Here is a 23,534-nt window from a genome sequence, read left to right as displayed (position 1 = left end):
AGTGGACACCCTTATTTCATTCCTGACTTTATAGAAAATAGTTTCAGTTTGTCACCATTTACTATGATGCAGTCAATAGACTTTTCATATATAGTCTTTATCATGTTGAAGAACAGTCTATTCCTAGTTTCATCAGAATACTTATCGTGAAAGGATGTTGAATTTTGTTCAGTTTTTTCCTACATATTAGATGATCATGTGCCTTTTTCTTTGCTTCTGTTAATTTGCTGTATGCATTTAATGTTTTGTATATGTTGAACTGTCCCCACATTCCGGGGTTAAAACCCATGTGATCATGGTGTATGATCTTTCTTTTTTTTTAATTTTTATTTTATTCATATGTGCATATAATGTTTGGATCATTTCTCCCCCCTTCCTCCCACCTCCTTCCTTTCCCCACCCCACCCCGCTCCCTCCCTTATCCCCCCACCCCACTCCCTCCCTTACCCCCTTTACCCCTCGCTACCAGGCAGAAACTATTCTGCCCTTATCTCTAATTTTGTTGAAGAGAGAGTATGAGCAATAATAGGAAGGACCAAGAGTTTTTGCTAGTTGAGATAAGACTAGCTATACAGGGAGTTGACTCACATTAATTTCCTGTGCATGTGTATTACCTTCTAAGTTAATTCTTCTCGAACTAACCTTTTCTCTAGTTCCTGGTCCTCTTCTCCTATTGGCCTCAGTTGCTTTAAAGTATCTGCTTAGTTTCTCTGCATTAAGGGCAATAAATGCTATCTAGTTTTTTGGGTATCTTACCTATCTTCATACCTTCCTTGTACGTTCTTGCTTTATCATGTGATCAAAGCCCTATTCCCTTGTTCTGTTTGCCCTTGATCTAATGTCCGCATATGAGGGAAAACATACGATTTTTGGTCTTCTGGGTTAGGCTAACCTCACTCAGAATGATGTTCTCCAATTCCATCCATTTACCTGCAAATGATAACATTCATTTTTCTTCATGGCTGCATAAAATTCCATTGTGTATAAATACCACATTTTCTTAATCCATTCATCAGTAGTGGGGCATCTTGGCTGTTTCCGTAAGTTAGCTATTGTGAATAGTGCTGCAATAAACATGGGTGTGCAGGTGCCTCTGGAGTAACCTGTGTCACAGTCTTTTGGGTATATACCCAGGAGTGGTATTGCTGGATCAAATGGTAGATCAATGTCTAACTTTTTAAGTAGCCTCCAAATTTTTTTCCAGAGTGGTTGTACTGGTTTACATTCCCACCAACAGTGTAAGAGGGTTCCTTGTTCCCCGCATCCTGGCCAACACCTGTTTTTGGTGGTGTTGCTAATGATGGCTATTCTAACAGGGGTGAGGTAGAATCTTACTGTGGTTTTAATTTGCATTTCCTTTATTGCTATTGATGGTGAGCATTTTTTCATGTGTTTTTTGAGCATTTGAATTTCTTCTTTTGAGAAAGTTCTGTTTAGTTCACTTGCCCATTTCTTTATTGGTTCATTAGTTTTAGGAGAATTTAGTTTTGTGAATTCCCTATATATTCTGGTTATCAGTCCTTTGTCTGATGTGTATCTGGCAAATATTTTCTCCCACTCTGTGGGTGTTCTCTTCAGTTTAGAGACCATTTCTTTTGTTGAGCAGAAGCTTTTAGTTTTATGAAGTCCCATTTATCTATGCTCTCTCTTTGTTGCTGTGCTGCTGGGGTTCCATTGAGAAAGTTCTTGCCTATACCTATTAATTACAGAGTATTTCCTACTCTTTCCTGTACCAACGTTAGAGTTTGAGGTCTGATATAAGATCCTTGATCCATTTTGAGTTAATCTTGGTATAGGGTGATATCCATGGATCTAGTTTCAGTTTTTTGCAGACTGCAAACCAGTTTTTCCAGCAGTTTTTGTTGAAAAGGCTGTCTTTTCTCCATCATTTATTTTTAGCACCTTTGTCAAAGACAAGTTGGTTATAGTTGTGTGGCTTCATATCCAGGTCCTCTATTCTGTTCCACTGGTCTTCATGTCTGTTTTTGTGCCAGTACCATGCTGTTTTTATTATTGCTTTGTAATATAATTTGAAGTCGGGTATCGTGATACCTCCAGCATTGTTCTTTTGACTGAGTATTGCCTTGGCTTTTTGTGGCCTCTTGTGTTTCCTTATAAATTTAAGGGTAGGTTTTTCAATCTCTTTAATGAATGTCATTAGGATTTTGATGGGAATTGCATTAAACATGTAGATTACTTTTGGTAATATAGACATTTTTACCATGTTGATTTTACCAATCCATGAGCATGGGAGATCTCTCCACTTTCTATAGTCTTCCTCAGTCTCTTTCTTCAGAAGTTTATAGTTTTCCTTGTAGAGGTCATTCACATCCTTTGTTAGTTTACGCCTAGGTATTTGATTTTTTTTTAAGGCTACTGTAAATGGAATTGTTTTCATATATTCTTTCCCAGTTTGTTTATTATTAGTGTATAGAAATGTTAATGATTTTTCTATGTTGATTTTTATATCCTGCTACCTTGCTACAGCTATTGATGGTGTCTAGGAGCTTTTGAGTAGAGTTTTTTGGGTCTTTAAAGTATAGGATCATATCATCTGCAAATAGGGATATTTTGACAGTTTCTTTACCTATTTGTATTCCTTTTCTTCCTTCTTCTTGCCTAATTGCTCTGGCTAAGAATTCCAGTACTATGTTGAATAGGAGTGGAAATAGTGGCATCCTTGTCTAGTTCCTGATTTTAGAGGGAATGGTTTCAGTTTTTTGCCATGAAGTATAATGCCAGCTGTATGTTTGTCATATATAACTTTTATGATGTTGAAGTACTTTCCTTCTATTTCTAGTTTTCTTAGAGCTTTTATCATGAAATTGTGTTGGATTTTATCAAAGGCTTTTTCTGCATCTATTGAGATGATCAAGTGGTTTTTGTCTTTGCTTCTGCTAATGTGGTGTATTACATTTATTGGTTTTCATATGTTGAACCACTCATGAATTCCTGGGATGAAGTCTACTTGGTCTTGGTGAATGATCTTTTTGATGTGTTGTTGAATTCGGTTTGCCATTATTTTATTGAGGATTTTTGCATCAGTGTTCCTTAAGGAGATTGGCCTATAGCTCTCCTTTTGGAGGTGTCTTTGCCTGATTTTGGAATAAGTGTAATACTGGCTTCATAAAATGTGTTAGGAAGTTTTCCTTCCCTTTCTATTTCATGGAACAGTTTAAGGAGGGTTGGTATCAGTTCTTCTTTAAAGGTCTGATAGAATTCAGCAGAGAATCCATCAGGTCCTGGACTTTTCTTTTTGGGGAGACTCTTGATTGCTGCTTCAATTTCATTTTGTGTTATAGATCTACTCAGGTGATTAATTTCCTCTTGGTTCAGTTTTGGATGATCATATGTATCTAGAAATCTGTCCATTTCTTTAAGATTTTTGAATTTATTTGAATATAGGTTCTCAAAGTAGTCTGATGATTTCCTGGACTTCCAAGGTGTTTGGGTTTTTTCTCTCAACATTTCAGTCAGGTTTGCCAGGGGTCTGTTGATCTTGTTTATTTTTTCAAAGAACCAACTTTTTGTTTCATTAATTTTTTGTATGGTGTTTTTAGTTTCTATTTTCATTGATTTCAGCTCCTATTTTTATTATTTCTCTCCTTCTATTTGTTTTGGGATTTGCTTGTTCTTTTTTTTTCTAGGAGTTTGAGATGTATCACTTAGTCATTGATTTGAGATCTTCCAGTCTTTTTAATATATGCACTCATGTCTATAAACCTTCCTCTCAGGAAGGTTGGAAGGTTTATACGTTTGGTTTGAGTATTATGGTCTTATAATGCTATTCATTGAATTTCTACTGCTTGAGTTTTATTAAGATCAACATATTTACACATTTTTGTCTTCTCCAATTTGGTTACTTTTTTGGAATTTTCATTCCATTTTTCCTGTGGAGATTGTCTTTTTGGAATAGACCCACAAATTCTTGAGCTCCTTCACTTTTTCAATGTTTTCTTTGTTTTTCACAGTAGACAATTTCTGTTATAAGTTTAGTGACTTTACCCTGTCTTCCCCTTTGTTTCTACCAAGCTTCTTCCATGGCTGTTGGTGCCCATGACTATAATCTCAGCTATGTGGGAGGTGTATGTAGGAGGATGAATTCCTGAGGCAGGCTCCAGGCAAAAATACCAGACCTTCTTTCCTTATCTGAAAAATAACTGATGCAAAAAGAAAGGGTAAAGGTGTGGCCCAAGTGATAGTGTGATTGTCTAAAAAAATGGATTCCTTGAGTTTCTCTTTCTTCCTTTTTCCTTTCCTTGCTTTCCTCATACTCTTCTGTCTCTCTGTGTCTCCCTCACCTCCTTCCTTTTCCCTCTCCCTTCACCTTTCTTTCTTTCCTTACTTCCTTGTTTGCCTTTGTTCTGTCTCTCTCACTCCCTTCCTCCCTTCTTTCCTTCCTTCTATCTCTCTTTCTCCTTCCTTACATAACTGTTTCCTTTCCTTTTCCCTCTTTATTTCTTTCTCTTATTTTTCCTCTCTTCCTCTTTGTCTTCCTTTCTTTCTTGTTCTTTGCCTCCCTTTTTCTTTCCTTCATACCTTTTGCTCTTTTTCACTTTCTTCCTTTCATTCTTTTTTCTTTCTTTTTCTACCCCTGTCTCTCTCCTTCCCTCTCTCCCCTCCCTCCCTTCCATCAGTCCCTCCCTTTCTTCCTTCTTTCCTTCCTTCCTTCCCTTCCTCTATCTTTCTTTCTATTTTTCAATCTGCCTCTTTCTTCCCTTCCCCTCCCTCCCTTCCTCCCTCTCTCCAGTCTTCTTAGAATATGATAGAAGATCAACAGGATGAAAATTTGATGATAAATCATCTTTTTAAATCCAAATAAACACACTTTCTTTTTTTTTCCTTTTAGAAGTTTTACATTTACATGTGTATACATTGTTTGGACCACCTTCCCCACCCACACCCTCACCCTCCACCACCTCCTCCACCACCCAGGTCTTCAGGGAGAAAGAGGCTAACCTGGCCAGATCTTGTGGCATGATCTCCCTAGTGGTGCCACAACTGCTGCAGAATCTGTGAGAGGAAGATTGGAGTCTCAGGTCCTGTTGGACAAATGAGTTTTCCAGGCACTGGAAGGGAGTTTCAGGCTTGTGGAGAATTCCCTAGGCAGGCACTTGTTTGACAGGATTTTCTCCTGTTAGATGGCCACCATTTCTTAAGGTAAACCACTTGCTGGGGTGGAATCTCCATGGAGGACAAAAGGCTAAAAGACAAAGTGGTCTGTGTGGTGTCTCTTGAAGGATCAGTTTGGCAGCCACAATGATTCTTTCCTGGAAGAAGAGAATTTCTCTATCCATGTCCTTCATGATTCTGACTGGCTTCTCATGTTTTCTGCTGGAATTTGGTTTAGTTATGGGAGGTTTGGCTCTATGCAGGGTGCCTTTTGGTGCTAGATTGTGATAATGCTTGGCCTGAGTGCCTTGTTCTGTTGGGTGTTTGGTGGTTTGCTTGTTCTATTGGGCATTTCTTTTTTGCTTTTCCAGTCTTTGTGTCCAAACTAGCTGACTTTCTTCTTACCAGTGATCAGAGAACTCTTAGGGTTGCTTCTTGTAACTTTCAGGTTGAAGACTAGGGACAAACAGGTCTGTATCTTTTTTTCCAAGTATGTACAATATTTATTATCAAGTGTATATCAATATTTTTAATGAAAACTTTAATTTTTAATGGTCATTAAATTGAATTTTGCCTTTATTCTTCCATTCCTCCTTTCTAAAAAAACATTTCATTATCATATATTTGTTGTACAGGGAATTTCAATGTGGCATTTCCATATATGCTTGCAATGGACCTTGGTTAAAGTCACCCATCCATCATTCTTGCTAATCCCCCACCTACATTCTTAAAACAATTTCATCAGATTTTATTGTTCTGTTTTCATACAAGAATACAAAATACAGTGACCATAGTCACATTTATTCGTTGTCTTCAGTCACCCTCTTCTCTCTCACTAGTACCCATCTCTGAGCAAGACCTGTTTTACATGCCTGTCCTTCATTTTTTAGGTGTAAATTCTTTGTCCAAAACGGGTTCACCATGATATTTCACCCATGAATGTATTGTACTTTACTCAGATTAATCCTTCTATTGCTCTATCTTTCCCTATCCCTCCTACACCCCATTATTCAGCAGTTTTTAGGAAATTTGTTATACATGCAATTTGTTTCAGTGCTATTCACTATCATTTTCTTTTCCTTTCCCACCTCCCACAATCTCCTCAAAGACTCTCATATTACAAACATGCTATAAATATGTATATGTGTGTATAATATGTATGATCATATATTTATTTGTATACACATTTATTTTTTAGGTTTAGATTCCACACATGAGGAAAGTAGTGACCTTTGTCTTTCTGAACCTGGCTTACTTAGGTTAATATGATGATCTCCAGTTCCATCCATTTAACTGCAAATTACATTATTTTATTCTCATTATGAAGAATTTCATTCTTTATATATATATGAATGTCATGGGAATTTTAATGAGGATTGAATTGAGCATACAGATTGATTTTGAGGGTGTAGCTATTTTCAGAATATTAATTCTGCCAATTCATGAGCAGAGTAGATCTTTCCATCTTCCAATATCTTTTTTGCTTTCTGAAACTTGTAGTTTTTTTGTTGTGGACATCTTTAACTTCCTTCATTAAATTTATTCCTAGATATTTTTGTGGGTATTATGAATGGAATTGTTTTCCTGATTTCATTCTCATTTATTTCATTTTTGGTGTATAGAAAAGCTAGTGTTTTTAAGTGTTGATTTTGTATTCTAACACTTTGCTGCATGTGTTTATGAGATCTAATAGTTTTATAATGGAATTTTTAAGGTCTTTCCGGTATACGATCATGTCATTTGCAAATAGGGATACTTGATCTCATCTGTCTCTATTTAAATTCCTTTTGTATCTTCCTCTTATCTTATTGTTCTGGCTAGCAATTCCAGCATTATATTGAATAAGCATGGGGAGAGTAGACACCCTTGAATTGATCCTGACGTGAAAGGAAATGGTTTCAGTTTGTCCTCATTTACTATGATGTCGGTTATAGCTTTATCATGTATAGCCTTTATTATGTTGTAGTATGTTCCTTCTATTCCTAGTTTCTATAGAGATGTTATCATAAAAGCATATTAAATGTTTCCCAAAGGCTTTTTCTGCATCATTTGTAATGATCATATGATTTTTGTCATTAGTTCTATTTGTGTGCACTTTTACATTTATTGATTTGCATATATTGAGCCATCCTCGCCTCCCTGGGGTGAATCCAATGTGATCATGGTATATGATCTTTTTGATGTGTTGTTGAATTTGGTTTGTATGTATCTTGTTGAGAATTTTTGCATCTATTTTCATGGAAAGACTGATCTATAATTGTCTTTGCTGTATCCTTGTTAAGGTTTGGATGAATGTAATACTGGCTTCACAGAATGAGTTTGTCTCTGTTCCTACCCTTTCTGTTTCATGGTAAACTTTGGGATTGCTGGTAGTAATTCTTCTTTAAAGGTCTGGTCAAATTTGTCAGTGAATCCTTTGGGTCCTGGGCTTTCCTTTAGGAGATTCTTCGTTATTGCTTAACCTCATAACATATTATAGATCTATTTAGTTGGTTTATATCCTCTTGGTTCAATTTTGGTAGGTAAAATGCATCTGGAAATCTGAAGTTTGCTGTTTATTTGAATACAGTTTTTTTATACTATTCCTTCATGATCCTCTGGATTTTTTGATAGTTGCTGTGGTACTCCACTTTTTATCTCTAATTTATTTAGATGTTTATCTTCCTCCTTTCAGTCAGATTGGGTATGTGTTTGTCAGTAATATTTTTATCAAACAACCAAGTGTGCTGTATCCTAAATGTCCTAGTAGAGTATGTTCTTATTTATGAAAAAGAGATAGAAATTTCTTTGAATGGTGACCTGCAGAAGTCCCAAGTTCTGCCTGTGCTGAGACTGTAGCACCTCAATTGATGAAGGCAAGAATATTCCTAAAACATACAAAAATTTCAGGAAAGACAGAAGAGGGAAGTGAAAAGAAAACAGTAGATGCTATTTGCTTTCAGATCTAATAATTAATGTAGATATAGTTTTTCACCAATTTCAGTATGCTAACTGCATCTTATCATTCAATTCTATCTTTTTATTCCTTTTCTTTCATCATATCTTTCTCTCCTCCCCTATGCCTCTCTCTAGCTTTGGCTTTATTCCACTCTTTTATCTTTTTATTTAATATGTACCAGGATGTAGAATGGGATGTTTTCCATTGTGTACTGTCTAGAAATTGCAGTGGAAACCATGGCCCTCCTTCAAATCCCCCTGGGAATTCCAACAACTTCTATGGAGACTGGGCCTTTACATCAGCACTCATCCTAGCTTGTTTAAAGTGTGGTGAACAAGCTAAGCCACCCTCATTGAATCAATTCCACCTAGATTGAACACTGAACATTAGATATTTTTGGGAATGGATGTGGGAGTTACCCTTTAGTGGCCTAGTAGAGAATACCTGTAAGAATGCTTCTCTAAGATAATTGTTGATAGAGATAATTACTCATGGGATTCAAAAGAAGGGAAGAATGGTGTCTCATTCCTCAGATTATTGTCTGCTAAATAACTCTATTTTCTGATTTTCTCTATGTTAATGTGAATAGGAGAAGAGATTTGTGGAGATCCAAGAGAGAGCTCAGAAGTGATTTGGGTTTATTGTGACTCTATTGCTTAGAGTGGTTATGATGCATGAATTTCCTGTAAGTTGGTTGATTGCTGAACTTGGGACAATTTTTTTAGTAAGGTGCATTTAGAGTAATGCACCTCCAGTAGAGGCTGCAAAGGATTCTACAGAGCACAGCGCTGCAAGGTAGATAGGAAAATCAAACCAGGCCATTTCTGCTGAAACCACACTAGTGTGCCCCACAGCAGAGACACATCTGTCACTCAAAAGAAATTCAAGTCCAGTGCCTGTCAAAAATGTGAAATCAATCACAGTACCTCATAAAACAGTGCTCTCAGAAATTATTTTATTTCTCCTAATTATTTATGTTATTCTGACACAGAAAGGAATAGAGATCCAGTAGAAAGAAGAGTACGAAATACTTTCAGTTACTGACATCTGCTTTACCCGATATTCTTTGAGCCACAAAAGGAAGAGAGGAAAATCTTAAATATTTGGCATATGAAATGGGGGCAGAAACTTGAGTGAAAAGGTCTTGTGAAAATCAGAGAGACTAGAACGCATGGAATGTGTCCAGAAAGATTCCAATGGGATGGGAACTCAGTAAAGCATGGTTGGAAAGAGCTACTGGAGAACGCTAGAGCCATTTTGTATGTTTGCATCTTAACTATTTTTAGACTGTGCCATTGCAGAGCACTAGCAATGTCTATCTCATCACTGTGAAAGTTAGCTCACAGAACATGGTGACTTTCATAAAGCATCCTGAGGATTCAGTGCTCTTGATGGGATTGTTATGAATGGTAATGAAACTTTTGGGTTCCAATAATGACCCATGTTAACTTACTGTGGTTCTAAAGTTAATTATTAATTGTCTTATTTGCAATCTTAGCTTCTCTTATTTGCCACAAATTTTGAAAGGAACTTCTCAATGGTAGTGATATGTTTGCTTTTGATTTTACATTAAATGGAGAAAAGAAACTTTGACAAATTGGCTTTCTAGATTTTGACACTTGTAAAGAGTCAGTTTTTATTTTTTTATGTAGACACCCATTACACCCAAGCACACATTAAAAAGCTATAAAACTAAAAGAAGCTTGTCCAGAGATATTTCCATGAGAACCATCTCAGACATAGAGGGAATTGATATACAATTAGCAGCTGCCTTCATGGACAAGTTTGCACTTCAGGATCTTGAGAAAATTGTCAACCTTATTTGTATCCCTGCGTAGGCAGTGGAACAGGTTATAAAATCCAACAAGGCGAGAGTTTTTGTCACCTTTCTGCAGTGATGAAAGTCTAGACCAGGCAGCAAAGATGTCATTGTTTACAACTCCAGTTTCAACCTAGTCACCAAAAAGATAGTAACATATTATTCACACTGTTACATTTGTTTATACTGTTCCTTCTAATTACTGAATTATGATTTGTGGATGATATAGGAATGGAAAACATAAGCCAAAGTCATAGATTTTTGTGTATCTAGATCAGCATGTAATAAAATTAAGAGTAGGACATATGTATAAGTTTTCTGGCATCAGAGAGATCACAGATTAATTGTGTTCATACAGGAGTAGTCAGGTGAAAAAGCAGAAAGGAACTATCTTTGTACTTTAAGGACTTCTGAGTTAGAGAGCCAACTAGGTACCAGTCTGAGATAATTGTAGATTTTTATTTGCAGACCTTTCTCTTACAGAGTAAGCACATTTTTTTATATATCAGATTACCTATCAGAATTTATGACTATTTTCTGGCTTTAAGCTTTTTATATTCAATGAAAAATATTTTGAGAAAATTGTTGGGAATATTTATTGTGGGAGGTATAATGACATTAACATAATTAAATAAAGAAGTGGGAGGAAAAAAGGAACAGAAAAATAAAGCATTATGGAGCACCTTAACTACATCAGAAAGTAGGTTAAACTAATAAAGAAAATAAATTGAAAATCAAGGCGTTTATTTCATAGGTTGCTGGGTTAATGTGCTCTTTGTATTTGTTGTGTTTTTGCTTAGATTTGTAGTCTTCTCCCATGAAAATGACAAAAATGACACATGATACCATGTACTTAGTACACAAAAAGAAGTGTAAAATTGCTTCTGCTATTACTTCTATAGACATATGTTTTTCTTTAGATGGCACATTATTTCTGAAAATTTCAGAAATCTGGAATCTCACTAAAGTTGAAATTATCCTATCTGAATGGAGATAATACTGAAAATACTAATTTAATCTAAATATGATGAATTATTTGGAATGCTTATTTATAATGATAAGAATTTACATTTGGATCCCCAAGCAAAATAAGGTTTATGATGAAATATTTTTCTAGATATTATGAAATTAGGAGAATTCCAGAAAAAACACACCCTTCCTTTTGTTACATCTAGTATTGTGAGACAACATTGAAGCTCTGGCCTCTTCTTTTCAATCTTTCCTTGGTGATGGGGCAGGGAGGGAGCTACAGTCCAGTGTGATTTTGATTTTCTCCTCTCTTCCCACTCTAATACTCTGGTGTGAGTAGAATGAAGAAAGAATCTACCAGTAGTTCAATGCATGTGTCTTGAGATACTTTGAAGAGAGCATTTATCTTGCAGATTCTATTCTCTGAATTTTTTTTTCTCTGAAAAATATTTTATCCCATTCCCAGGGAAAGGGAAAGTTTGCTGGATTTGTGGACAGTGTAGGAAGGGATACACCTGTCAAATAAGGAAAGCTATTAGTAAGGTTGATGTACATCAGGATCTCACACTTTGGGTCAAAAGGCCTGGCCTAGTGTAGATACACCATGGGATACCTAAATTTGTTCTAGCAAAGTGAGGAATTTAAACCCCATTTCCCATCACAGAGGTTGCCTCTTTCATTGATGAGAAAATCAAAGAAATATCAAAGATTGCTCACCTGTTTGATTATCTTCTCCATGCCCTCTCGAAGTTGATGGGTTTTATACTCAATCTCTTGGACTCTTCTAATCAAATCCGCTGGGAATTCTTTCATATCCCTCACTGTGGTGGTCAGGTGCTGCAGAGGGTCTTCCCAGGAGCGCAATAAGCCTCGGACTGTACTCAGAAGTGTTCCAGACTGATCAAGCATATTGAACATCACATTAAAGGAAGTGAAAAACAGCGGGGTTGGTAACATGTAACTTTTGTGCTAAATTGAACTAAAATATCTCTTTGTTATTCCAATGTGTATGTAAAAATTTTCTGTAGATAATACAATTTTTAGAAAAGGAAACTGTAAGGTATTGTTAAAGTTACAAAACTGGTTTATTTAAAGAAATGACTATTTGTGGTGGTATGTATATATACACACACACATATACATATATATATACATATACACATATCATGTGTATGATGTTTACTTTAAACTATGTTTGGACTGTTTGGGCATTATTTCAGAAAGGAGAGGTTAGAACAATAAAAAACTGGAGCTGGGTTGATATGTAGATTTTGTTGATATCAGAACAGAGACTATAGTTGCTGCTACAAGAAGCATAATATTTAGTAGGACCTACTTGGTATGGTGTATTTCTGTTAAGATGCAGCGTGAGACAGAAGAGTCAGGGAAGAATGAGGAAGTAAGTGGTAGAAGTAGATGTAGAACCTGAAGAGTCTTGAAAATCTAGACAATTTATCAGCTATATAATGTAAACTTTCTTAGATTGTGTTCTTTTCCTCTGCACATGTGTTTACTATACTTATTTTAGTGACTCTAATAATTTATGGTACAGCAACCCTAGAATGCTGCCTCAGCTGTTTTGGTGGAAAACCTGGGCTTAAGACTTACCTTGGTATTTAGGGCTTGGTCCTTGTCTGCTGGAGTAGGAATGGAAGAAGTGTGGCAGCTGTTGATGGCCCTGGAAATGAACTCCTGGCCAGTGGCATATGTTTTTTGCTAGAAATGATAGAGAAAATTCAATTTGTTATAGCTTAGAAATTGAATAAGCTAATCCATTAACAGAATATTCATACAGTTGGTAGATGTGTAATTTTCTCAAAAAATGCACTGCATAATATTGAGCCTAAGGAATTAACAAACAAGTCCTTTTCCCTACTTTTTTTGCAATTAGTTTGTAATGTCATTGTTTTCTTCTAACTTTTCAAACTTTGAACTTCTTCTCTTCTTTACTATTCCTGTATTGTTATAACCTTCCTTTCACCATTCTTATGGGTTGCTATTTGAAAAGCAAACACTAAATGCTGCTAAACTACAAACTGTCAAGTGTTTTAAATACCAAATGCCAAAGTACATAAGTATCTGTTTATCCATTTAGTCTCTTATTTCTTGTGTGTCCAACAGATATGCTTCATTTAAGTAGACATTATAAAATTACAATTTTTCTTTCAATTACCTCTGAATACACATAGCTGTACCTCACCAAGTTTATCAAGAATTCAAAATTCAAAATTACTGGTTGTGACACAATAGGTCGAAAGTAACAGAGCATAACTTTCAGGAAATATAAAGATGTGAACAGATTAAAAACTGGAAAAAATAGTAAAATTCATGGTTTAAAAGTAATATTTGCAAATGTTTTGAAAATTTGAAATGATTACTAGGAAGATGTGAAAGATAAAGGATAGTCAGACAAAAACCAGGAATAAATGAAAAACTAGTGAATGAAAATAATTTTATGAATATATATTTATTGCAAATATTGAGTCGTATTCTCTGGAGGCCCAATGATATACTGAAGTCCTAATGTATGGTGGGCTCCTTGCCTGACTTAGAAGACCTAAAATACAACTTTCAAAGTACCTTCATCAGGAAGAAAAACTCTGTTTCCAATTGTAAACCAGCCTTTGTGTTGTAATTATCACATGCACTGGAAATCTTAAAACAATGATTCCTAGCATTTGGGGATTCTGAAAAGCCTTTTTTTTTCTTTTTGGTTTGGCATTTCCCCCTTCTGACATGGCTTCAGTTCAGCCTAATTCTATTCTATCCACCCAGTTCAATCCAATGCAATTGTCGTTTATTGAATATCTACAGAATGCCGAATACAGAATGCCCAGGGAGACTGACTTCTAAGAACAAAAATCTGACTCTTCTTCTAACCTAAAAATGGCTTTATGCCAAGGTTTTGGATTTTTATTGAATAGATAAATTAAAGAAAATCTATAAAAATCATTACATTCTTCGAGAATCTTTGAGCTTTTTTGAATATTGGTGCTTTTCCCTTTTTTCCACCTTTTATTATCTGATGCCTTCTTTTACTTAAAGGTATATTGTTTACAATTTGGTTCATGAGATTTACTTTATTAAATTTCATACAGTCATGTCATTGGCATGAAGGCTTCTTTTGGGAAGAAGCAATGAGTGGGATACTTACAAAGTCCCTGAATGTGTCTTCAGCAACTTTATAGATGTTGTCAGACAGGGCGACTGCACGGGTGAACAGGTCTTGGAGGCTCAAGCGGCAGTTCGCAGCCCCACCTGCACAGGCAGGGCTGGCAGCCACATTCTTGCAGAGAAGGAGGTTTAACACCAGCAGCAGCAGGAGTGATCCTGTGTAAACAAAAACACAACCCACTTTGAGATGATCTATTCTGCCGAGGTTATCAGATGTAATTCTGCTGTGGGAAACTTTCTCCCTCAGCACTGTCCTTTTCTACAGGAATTGCTAGTATAGCTGGGGTGGGAGAAGAAGCAACACCTTCCACTGTGTCAATTTAGATATATAATTGTATTTGTACAGATTTGTAGTTTGAGAAGTGGGTGACTTCCTGCATTTTTGTATTGCTTCCAGAAGGAATTGTATACTTTGTAAACATTTGGAGCTTAAATTAATTCTGAAGCAGGGTGTTTAAGTCATTCTCAAGATAATCTAATGTGTTGGGTGTTTCTGCAGATTTTTGGTTGTCAGAGTTTACAATTTTTTAAGTCAATGTCCAATATTTGCATTTCTGGCACTGATGTGAAAAAGGCAGTGTAGTTCATCTGTGTGTTTCATCTTCATGGCTGACAAGAATAAACTCATGAATGCTTGATTGCTAATATGGATTATGAAAAGAATCCTATCATAAAAATAATGCTGGAGGCTTGGTGGCTAACTCACCATTATAATCCCACACATTTGTCTGAAACTTTGCCAAACCGTTGAGATTTTTTCTTTTGAAATTTGGGCTTTACAATGCTCCTGTGAATAGACTGTGCCTTCTTAGTAATCACTAAATCATATTGATGAAATAGAATGCTCAGAGGTTAAATGATTCCCCTCCCTTTATTAGCAGGTTGGCAGGCAGAACACCAACACCATGGTCTTTGTCTTCACCTTGTCACATCATACACACCTGTGGGCCCTCACTTTGCATGTGTATCAGGGACCACATCATTATTCCTGAGATCAGTGTTTGTAGAGGTTGTTACCACTACTTTTAAAGAACAACACTCTGCCTTTATTATACAGAGGCCTTAGGTAACTTGATTTTATCCCATTTTCCTGCTCTATCAAACACCCACATTAAAAATCTTAACAAGGATCAGTGGTGGTTTTATCATCCCTTTGCTGTCTCAGCAGATGGACACATATCTATCATTAGCATATCAATAATTTACACTCTGAAAGGAAAGAAACATCACATACGTGCCAAATTAATATCACTCTTTAACATAGTGACATGATTCTAAGAACTTCTGATATAAACATGTATTTCTCAGTTCCACAAAATCTTTGACAGATGGAATTGGAAATGTCTAAGATAAAACAATGCAATGTTAAAGACCATAGTCTACGATGAGTTAAAATAGATAAATATTTTTATTATTCATTTCATAAAACAAATTTTGTTGTTAGTAGTAACTTTTTTTCTTGAAAATGTCATCAAAGCCTGGTGCAGTGGTCCAAGTGGTAGAGCGCCTGCCTTGCAAGTATGAGGCCCTGAATTCAAGCCATAGTACTACCAAAAGTAGAAAGAAAAAGAAAAGGAAAAAAAAGAAAAAAGAAAATATTACCAAGAAAGTGCAGACTATTAGTTAGCCCTTGCTTGTTTTTCCTGGTGAAATGTCATTTGGCTTGAACCAAATTGACAAAGCAGTATCAGATGCATATTTGTTAACATTGTCTGAATTATGACTCAGAATTGTTTCATCAGGTTGATTCAAATGGTGTAACTCAGGTAAGAGATCTGGGAGCCAGAAAGTGTGAATTTTTTTCTTCTGATGTATGACAATGTGGATGTATAAACCCTTGAGGTCTTATTCTAGTATAGTTCTTGATCTCAGAATCATTGGTCTTTTGAGTTGGGTTATTTCATGCTCTGGGAGCTACCTTGGAGAATGCGTTGGAGGATATATGGCAAACCCCTTGGTTTCTACCCATTGGACACCAGTATAATCTTACCCTTTCCTGCCTTACCTCAATGTAGACAATGCAAAATGTCTCTAAGAGAAGGAGGATCCCCTTCAAGAATGACTGACCTATTCCATTGTGCCCTTAGATGGTTCTTATAACCCTGTGTGCCTTAAACTTTTTGTTATTACCTAAAATTTCACATTATTTTACCTCAAGCACCAGATTGTTCACAAAGCCATTGAGCAGTTGCACATACCTTTCCATGATGACTGCTTGCTCCATGGTGGTGGTCATTCAGGAACACACTTCACCCAAGAAGACCTGGGAGATGTACAACTTTCTCCTGTGAAGATGTTGGCTTATAAACCTGACGTGTTTATGAATATATTTAATCAGACATTCTCCCTTTCTAGTAACCCATTTCTGTCATAAAATGACTCCCAAAATCTCAAACACCAAATGCTATTTTATTTCTTATTCATATTTGGGAAGACACACTGGCCTGAAATGAAGGATTTTGATTAATTAGAACAAAAAGAAATGAGAAAACTGATGAATGTGAGATCTTTAGACTAGCTGGGGTGAAGATGTATAAAACTATAGAACCCCATTACTTTAAAATTTACCTTTAGTTCTCTGCAATTTCAGAAAATGTAGCATTATATTTAACTTAAAATGGTCTTATGTATTGTGAGTTGTTTAATTTCTCATTCAAGATTGTTAAATCAATTGAGTTTTAAAAATGTATGTCGTTATATCAGAAGATACAAAATAAATTCTGATTATGCTCTGATTGAACTCTTGTTTTTTCTTGCTTTTACAAATTCTATTTAGTCCATTTTCAATGATATATCTATATCATACTTTGTTTTATAAAATGTATTCTCTCTTATTTTTATTCCCAATAAATCCTTTGTTTTCAATATATATGTATATTATGTATAGTGTTTTTAAATGTGTGTGTGTGTATTTATATATATATGTATATTTATATATACATAAAGTTGAAAGTTTATCTCATATATATATGAAGTTGTATCATTATCTCAATTCACAGTTTAAGAAACAGAGGTTCAGAGGCACTAAAAATAAAGAGGATAGAAAAAATAATTTGTATTTAGTCAAGTTAGATGCAGGAGGGTATTGTTTAAAGAGGAATTTGGATGGATGTGAAGAAAGTTCAGGAATGAAATATTTATACTTATTGATGTTTACCCACATCTAAGGTAAGCAAGATATCAACCCTGACCCTAGAGAATTTATTTTCAAGGAACAATAGTAGGTTTTCAGGGCAAATGTATACATTGTACACATATATATTTATAAAGATCCCAATACAGGATGTAATAAACTCCAATTCCAGTCAATTATTTCTATTCTTTCCTATCAGATGATAAGCTGTTACTAACTAATGTATGACCCACCTACTTTCCTTGACCTTAGAGCACCCTGGGACAAGATGACAAAAACAATCATTATCCATTGGCTCAAGAAGTTCTCTTACCTCTTAGACAATTCCTAAATGAAATGATTATGATGAATAACAATGAATCATTGATAACTTTCTCTAATTATTAAGTCCATGTATCTACATCAGGTAAGACCTTTACTTTCAATTTCAGTATCTTTGAGGGAAGATTGACAGATGAGAAAATTTAAAAAGTAATCTCTTCCCATGGCATTTGCTTTTTCTATCTGTAAATGTTAGTGTCATATGTGCTTTAACAATTATCTAAGTGCTGATATGGAGACTTAGAAATCTTAACAAAGAATAATGTATCTGAGAAACTACTTTTTCTCATTGTCTTAGCTTAAGCAAAGGTAGATTTTGAATCTTAAGCATCAAATATGATGATCTATAAGCTCTATCATTCTAAATGTGGGGTTGGGATACTATAGACTTATGGTGGGTATCCATTTTTCTCCTTAGACAAGGAAAGTCTGAATTATTAGGACAGCAAAGCTGTATAGTAGAGAAGTTAATGTAGTCCTACATTACCTTTTCCCTGCAGAAACTTATGTGCAAGAAAATATACTGTAATGACTGACAGTGGTGGAGGGAGGTGTAAGATGGTGGATCAGAAGCACCTACCATTTTTACTCTGTGATTGAGAGAGTCAGGTTACACAAGAAGCACTATGTTCTGAAGACAGAAAGAGAAGAAAATCATTGGGATCACTAAAGAGATGTGGCAGACATCAGAAAAGCACAGAGAAATCTAGGCAACAGAGAAAAACAGCAAACAGTTTCAAGCGGATCCTTGGCTCCATGGGAGGCAGAGGGCAAGCTGAAGACCCAATCACAAGGTCAGTCAGAGGGACCTGACAACAAACTGGAAATTCTAGCTGCAAGATAAGCCCACACCTCCTTAAATCCAATGAAGGGATTTGGGAAACAATGACTGCTCTGGTGTAGAAGGCTAGCCTTTGTGAAGGTAGACATTTTGGCACTTCCCTCATCTCAGACTGTCACAGTAAGGTGACTTCTTGAGAAAGGGTTGGTTAAGGCTATGGATTGAGACTGAGATTCTCTGGTGGCTAGAGAACAAGCAATAGTCATGGCTCAGGAGTAGAGGGAACCCTATCAAAGTGTGTTGGTGAGAGATGGCATTGAAAGATGGTCAAGTAGAGGGAGAGAGTCTTACCTGGTCCTGCAGAGAAGCAAGTGGGATCCACTGCAGTGAAGGATATACTGGTGGCAGGCCACATGTTCCCTTATAAAGTCCAAGTCCAGTCACCTCAGGGTCACATGAAAACAAACAACCAGCATGGTATTCAGCCTCTAGTGCCTGTATTCAGGCTATCTTTGTTTGTTGCTAGGTGGGGCATAGGCCTTTCAGACTCCCTTTACCAGAAAACATCCTTCTTATTTCATATTAAAGCTAGTTCATTAGACATCCAGAATGAGGAAATTGTATTGAAAAGTGCAAGACACAAGTATGAAAACACCTTGAAAGGCAAACCTATCAGAGGCACAGCAGATTTCTCAACAGAACTTTAAATGCAAAGAGGACATGGATTAATATATTCTAAGCCCTGAAAAAAGATAACTGCAAACCTAGGTTACTGTACCTGGAAAAATATCCCTTATAATCAAAGGAGAAATAAGGTCCTTCCAAAATAAACAGAAACTAAAGTGATTCATGATCACTACACCTGCACTGCAAAAGATACTTCTAAGAATTGTATCTTTTAATAATAATTCTGCATGTTCATCGTATCTGTTCTCTGAAAGACACAGACTAGGAAACACATTTTTCTCAGCAGCCCATGGAACTTTCTCTGATATACATCATATCTTAGGACATAAATCAAGTCTTAGCCAATACATGAAAATTCACATAATTTCTTATATTTTATTAGACCCCTAGAGTAACCATGAACAGGCTGAGAAAGAAATCAGGAAAGTAATACCATTTACAAAAGCTTCAAAAAGTTAATATCTAGAAATAAACTTAATGAATATGTGAAAGGCCTCTAAATGAAAACTATGAAACCTTGAAGAAAAATTGAAAAAGACACTAGAAGACAGAAAGAGTTCCTATGCTCATGAACAGGCAGAATTATCATTTTGAAAATGTCTGTACTACCAGAACCAAGCTCAATCTCAATGCAATTCCCAGAAAAATTCCAAGGTCATTTTTTTAGAAATAGAAAAACCAATTGTAAAATTCATACAGAATCTCAAAAGACCCCAAATAACCAATGCAATCCTAAACAATGCTGACTTAAATTATACTATAGAGCCATAGTAACAAAAACAGCATGATACTGACAAAGAAAAAGACAAATAGTCCAATGGAATAGAGTAAAACACCTAGAAAGAAGCCTGCACAGCTATAGCCATCTGATTGTTGGCAAAGGTGCCAAAAAACACAGTTGGAGAAAAGACTCCCACTTGAACACACGGTGCTGGGAAAACTGGATATTCACATTTAGAAGACTGATCCTAGAACTCTAGTCTGTCACTTTGTATAAAATCAATCCAAAATATCTAACTTTAAGGCCTGAAACTTTGAAACTATTTTAGAAAAACATAGGTAAGACTCTTGAAGTTACAGGCATAGGTAACTCCTTTTCAGTAGGCCACCAGTTGCTCAGGAGGTATGAATAAGAACTGACAAATGGAATTTGCACAAGGTAAAGAGATTTGTGTTATATTATTAGTTCCATTTTTGGCTCATTGGGGCTGTATCTACTGGATTAGGAAAAATAGTTGCTTTATTCAGTGTTTCATCTCTGGGAAAAAATACCTAGAAAGACAATGTAAGGAAGGAAGAATATTTCAGACTGTGGGTAGTCAACTGGCTCCATTGTTGTAGTCCTGAGTGAGGCAGAACATCATGGTGGAGAGGGCATGATAAAGCACAACTGGTCACCCATGGCAGTGGGGAAGCAATGAAAATCCAAGGAAAGGAGTCCAACAAGGACTAGCACTGAAGAGCATTTCCCAGTGACCAACTTCCTCCAGCCAGGCCCTGCCCTCAAATTTTCCAACTTTTTCCATTAATTCAGTCAAATTGTGAATTAATCAAATCATTAAACCTTTGAAGAAGGAAGAGACCTCATGTTCCAAGCACTTCCCCAATATCCACATGTGCCAGGGACCAAGCCTTTAACAAGTGAGACTTTTGGAGGACATTTCATATTCAGACAATAACAACCAGCTTTAATAAATATTTGTCATGGTCTGTTAAATTCCAATTCCTCCACATTTCTTTCTGTTCAGGAAGCTCCACAAATCAGCTGTAGCCAGCAACTTCCTGCGATATCTCCTTCTGCCAAGGTATCATGAAATCAGGTAGGCCAAGTAGCCATTTGCAGCAGTGTCTTCTCAGCACAGGGCTGATTTGCTAATATATTAAATAATGTTTGCATATTCTTTTACTCTCCAGTAAAACAGACTATGAATAGTTATACTAATTAGTTATACTAATTAGTGATTGTTACACAAACCAAAATAAAACAGCAATAAATTACCTACAAATTTAGTTGCTTTAAATCACAATAATCAGTTTGTCATTATCTCTCAGAGCTCTTGCTTGGAGTCTTCCATGTGTATTGTAGTTGAATAGTGGTTAGGACTGAAGGAATCCTGAAAGCCTTCTCACTTAGATATCTGATAGTTGATGCCAGCTGACAGCTGGAACCTCATTTGGTGATGTTCATCAGAAATCTTACTCAAGGCCTATATATGAGTTCTTGGTTTACTCAGCACGGAGTGCCTGGGTTCTAAGGGAAACTAACTCAAGAAAATAATATGTAAACTCTACCACCTTTTATGACCTAGCCGTGGAAGTGAATGGCATCATTGTCTTCATGGTCACTGGCATGCTTAGATTCAAGGAGGAGAATAGACCCTACTTGTCATTGGAATGCTGTAACATCGTATTGTAAGAAAATCTGTGTCATGGAAGATCTGTTATGTCCATTTTGGACAACACAATCTGCTAAATCTTTGTGCTGTAGTGCTATTATGTTTATTCCTTAAGCTGTCCTCTGAGGAATCTTTTTTTTATCTACCTTAATCTAATATTTTTTAGTTCACCAGTAGCACATTTCTCCATATTCTACTTTGGGGTTTTCCATTCAGTGACAGATTCCTTCTGTGGCCTCTGCAAAAACTGTTCCTAAATCATTTCTCATAGCTTTCATTACAAGTCTTGCAAAGCAAAGAATAGCTAATAATTATTTTATCTTTCAATAATCTGCATCAAGCGACAGCAAACTGTTTCTTAAAATACCATATTAAATATTTTGGGCTTTGTTAGTCTAAAAGAAAAAAATCCAAGAATATTAGATATGACTTATAGGATTACTTAAAATTTAGTTGTTTAAAATGTTTTTTTGCTAATGGGTTACATAAACAGCTGGTAAGTTGACTTTTGTTTTCACACTATTTTTGCTGAATTGTGGCCCAGATCACTAGACAGTGGTACATGTCAAAAATTTTAAAGGACAGCATTGCTTTTTATTTGGTTTTGTTGATGTGGGTAGATGCTGGTATTCTGACTTGACACCTTTATTTGTCATGTCAAATATTCTCCTTTTTTCTTCTCTTCCATCCTCCCTCCCTGTTTCTATCCTTCCCGCTCTCTCTCCCTACTGCCCTTCTCTTCTCTCTAATTCATCTATATATGTTCTTTTCCTTTCTCACTCCCTCTATTTTCCCCATAAAAGACCATTTAATGACTCATAAAAAACCATTCTAATATAATTCTATGTATTTGTATGTGTTAGTGTAATATGCATATCACTGTTATGTTTGTATACATTTTAAATTTACCTTGAAGGTATTAGAAAACTGAATATGTTCCTTGTCTTGCTTTTCCTTCATTCAGTTATATGCAGAAAATTCTTTCACATTGGTATGTTTACATCTAGTCTGTTGTAACCAATTATCTTATAATACCACATTGGATGCTTCAAATCTTCATTTATGTGTCAAAATCTTATGTATCAAATCTTCAACATTACATACAGCACCTTCAACATGGTCAAGCTGATGCATCGGCCAAGCCTGGAATCCTGCCAAGGCCAACCCAGCCATTGTCCACCATCTGTCCACCATGGATCCTAGCAAAGTGAGCAAGTTTCAGGCCTTAATGAAAATGTGTAAGCAGAATCTGAGCATATTGCACACTGAGGAGATGTGCTTCCTGAGGGAGTGGGTACAGAGCATGGGGAAAATATCAAGGAATATAAAACAGAACAGGACAGAGGAAAACAAAAAGACGATGAATCATGATGAGGAAAGTGATGTAGAAATGGACAATGAAGGTGTAATTGACCCAGATGCTGACGGCCCAAAGAAGTGGGAGATGCAAATCTAGAGATAACTGAAGAGATGATGGGTTAAGCAAATGAAAAGAAAGAGACTGGCATGGAAGTATTAAATGGTGGTGAATTAAAGAAAGACATTTACTTGTTCATAGATGTCATCAAGGTAAATCATTGGATGGCCATACTGTATGCCAAGAGAGCCTGCTTCTTCAACAAATTATGGAATCCGAATGCTGCCAATTGAGACTGTGACAGAGCCATTGAAATAAATCCTGATTCAGCTGAGCCTCACAAGTGGCAATGGAAAACACACAGATTCTGGACAATGGGGAAAAGGAGCCCATGATCTTCCCCTTGTTTGTAACTGGATTATGATGATAATGCTAGTGCACTGCTGAAAGCAGTCCAAGAAGGGCCAGAAAATTGTTCTTTCTTTAAAGAAAGCACAGAAAGGATCAAGAAAGCTTGAGAAGAGTATTAGAGTGCCCTGAGTGAGGATGAAGTTTGAGGACAATCAAATCTCAGTATGGCACTTTCCAGGAGGCTTTTCTGAGGAATGCCTAGAATGTTAGGGACATGTCTAGGATGTCAAGAATGCCTGGGTACAATGAAATTCTTGGTCATCCACACATTCTTGCAGCATGCTGGATCCAAGATATTGTAGCCTTCCAGGGTGTGCGCCAGAACTCACAAATATGTAAAAATAGCAGAGTAACCTGTGAATCTTATCAGTAAATTTCAGCCAAATTTGGAGGTCAAGCATAAAGCCCATGTGACAAAGTCCTTGCTGAAGGAAAA

The 23,534-nt window shown here is 36.1% G+C and overlaps 1 protein-coding gene and 1 pseudogene across 1 annotated transcript; one reads left to right on the top strand and one right to left on the bottom strand.

Annotated features, from left to right (window-relative positions):
• Positions 1–9,810: 9,810 nt before the first annotated feature.
• On the bottom strand, positions 9,811–18,662 carry LOC109677679 (prolactin-like). Its single transcript, XM_020153535.2, has 5 exons — positions 18,599–18,662; positions 13,993–14,168; positions 12,447–12,554; positions 11,556–11,735; positions 9,811–10,002 (listed from the first exon to the last, which is right to left on the bottom strand). Exons 1-5 carry the CDS (start codon positions 18,660–18,662, stop codon positions 9,811–9,813), a joined length of 720 nt encoding a protein of 239 aa, XP_020009124.2.
• A 3,860-nt stretch (positions 18,663–22,522) lies between these two features.
• On the top strand, positions 22,523–23,205 carry LOC109677671 (hsc70-interacting protein-like; annotated as a pseudogene).
• Positions 23,206–23,534: the final 329 nt, after the last annotated feature.

Source organism: Castor canadensis, chromosome 8 (genome assembly GCF_047511655.1).
Source record: "Castor canadensis chromosome 8, mCasCan1.hap1v2, whole genome shotgun sequence".
Taxonomy (NCBI): domain Eukaryota; kingdom Metazoa; phylum Chordata; class Mammalia; order Rodentia; family Castoridae; genus Castor; species Castor canadensis.
Note: the sequence above shows the minus strand (reverse complement) of the source record. Positions and strands in the feature narration are given on the sequence as shown.

What these genes read in the sequence shown, in the direction of transcription:
- LOC109677679 (XM_020153535.2), bottom strand. Translation starts at nt 18,662, where the DNA reads ATGTGGCCTGCCACCAGTATATCCTTCACTGCAGTGGATCCCACTTGC. An exon ending in TTGCTTCTCTGCAGGACCAG is followed by an intron (nt 14,169 to 18,598) that starts GTAAGACTCTCT and finishes TTGTTTACACAG; the next exon opens with GATCACTCCTGCTGCTGCTG. An exon ending in TGGAGAAGATAATCAAACAG is followed by an intron (nt 10,003 to 11,555) that starts GTGAGCAATCTT and finishes TTTGGTGACTAG; the next exon opens with GTTGAAACTGGAGTTGTAAA.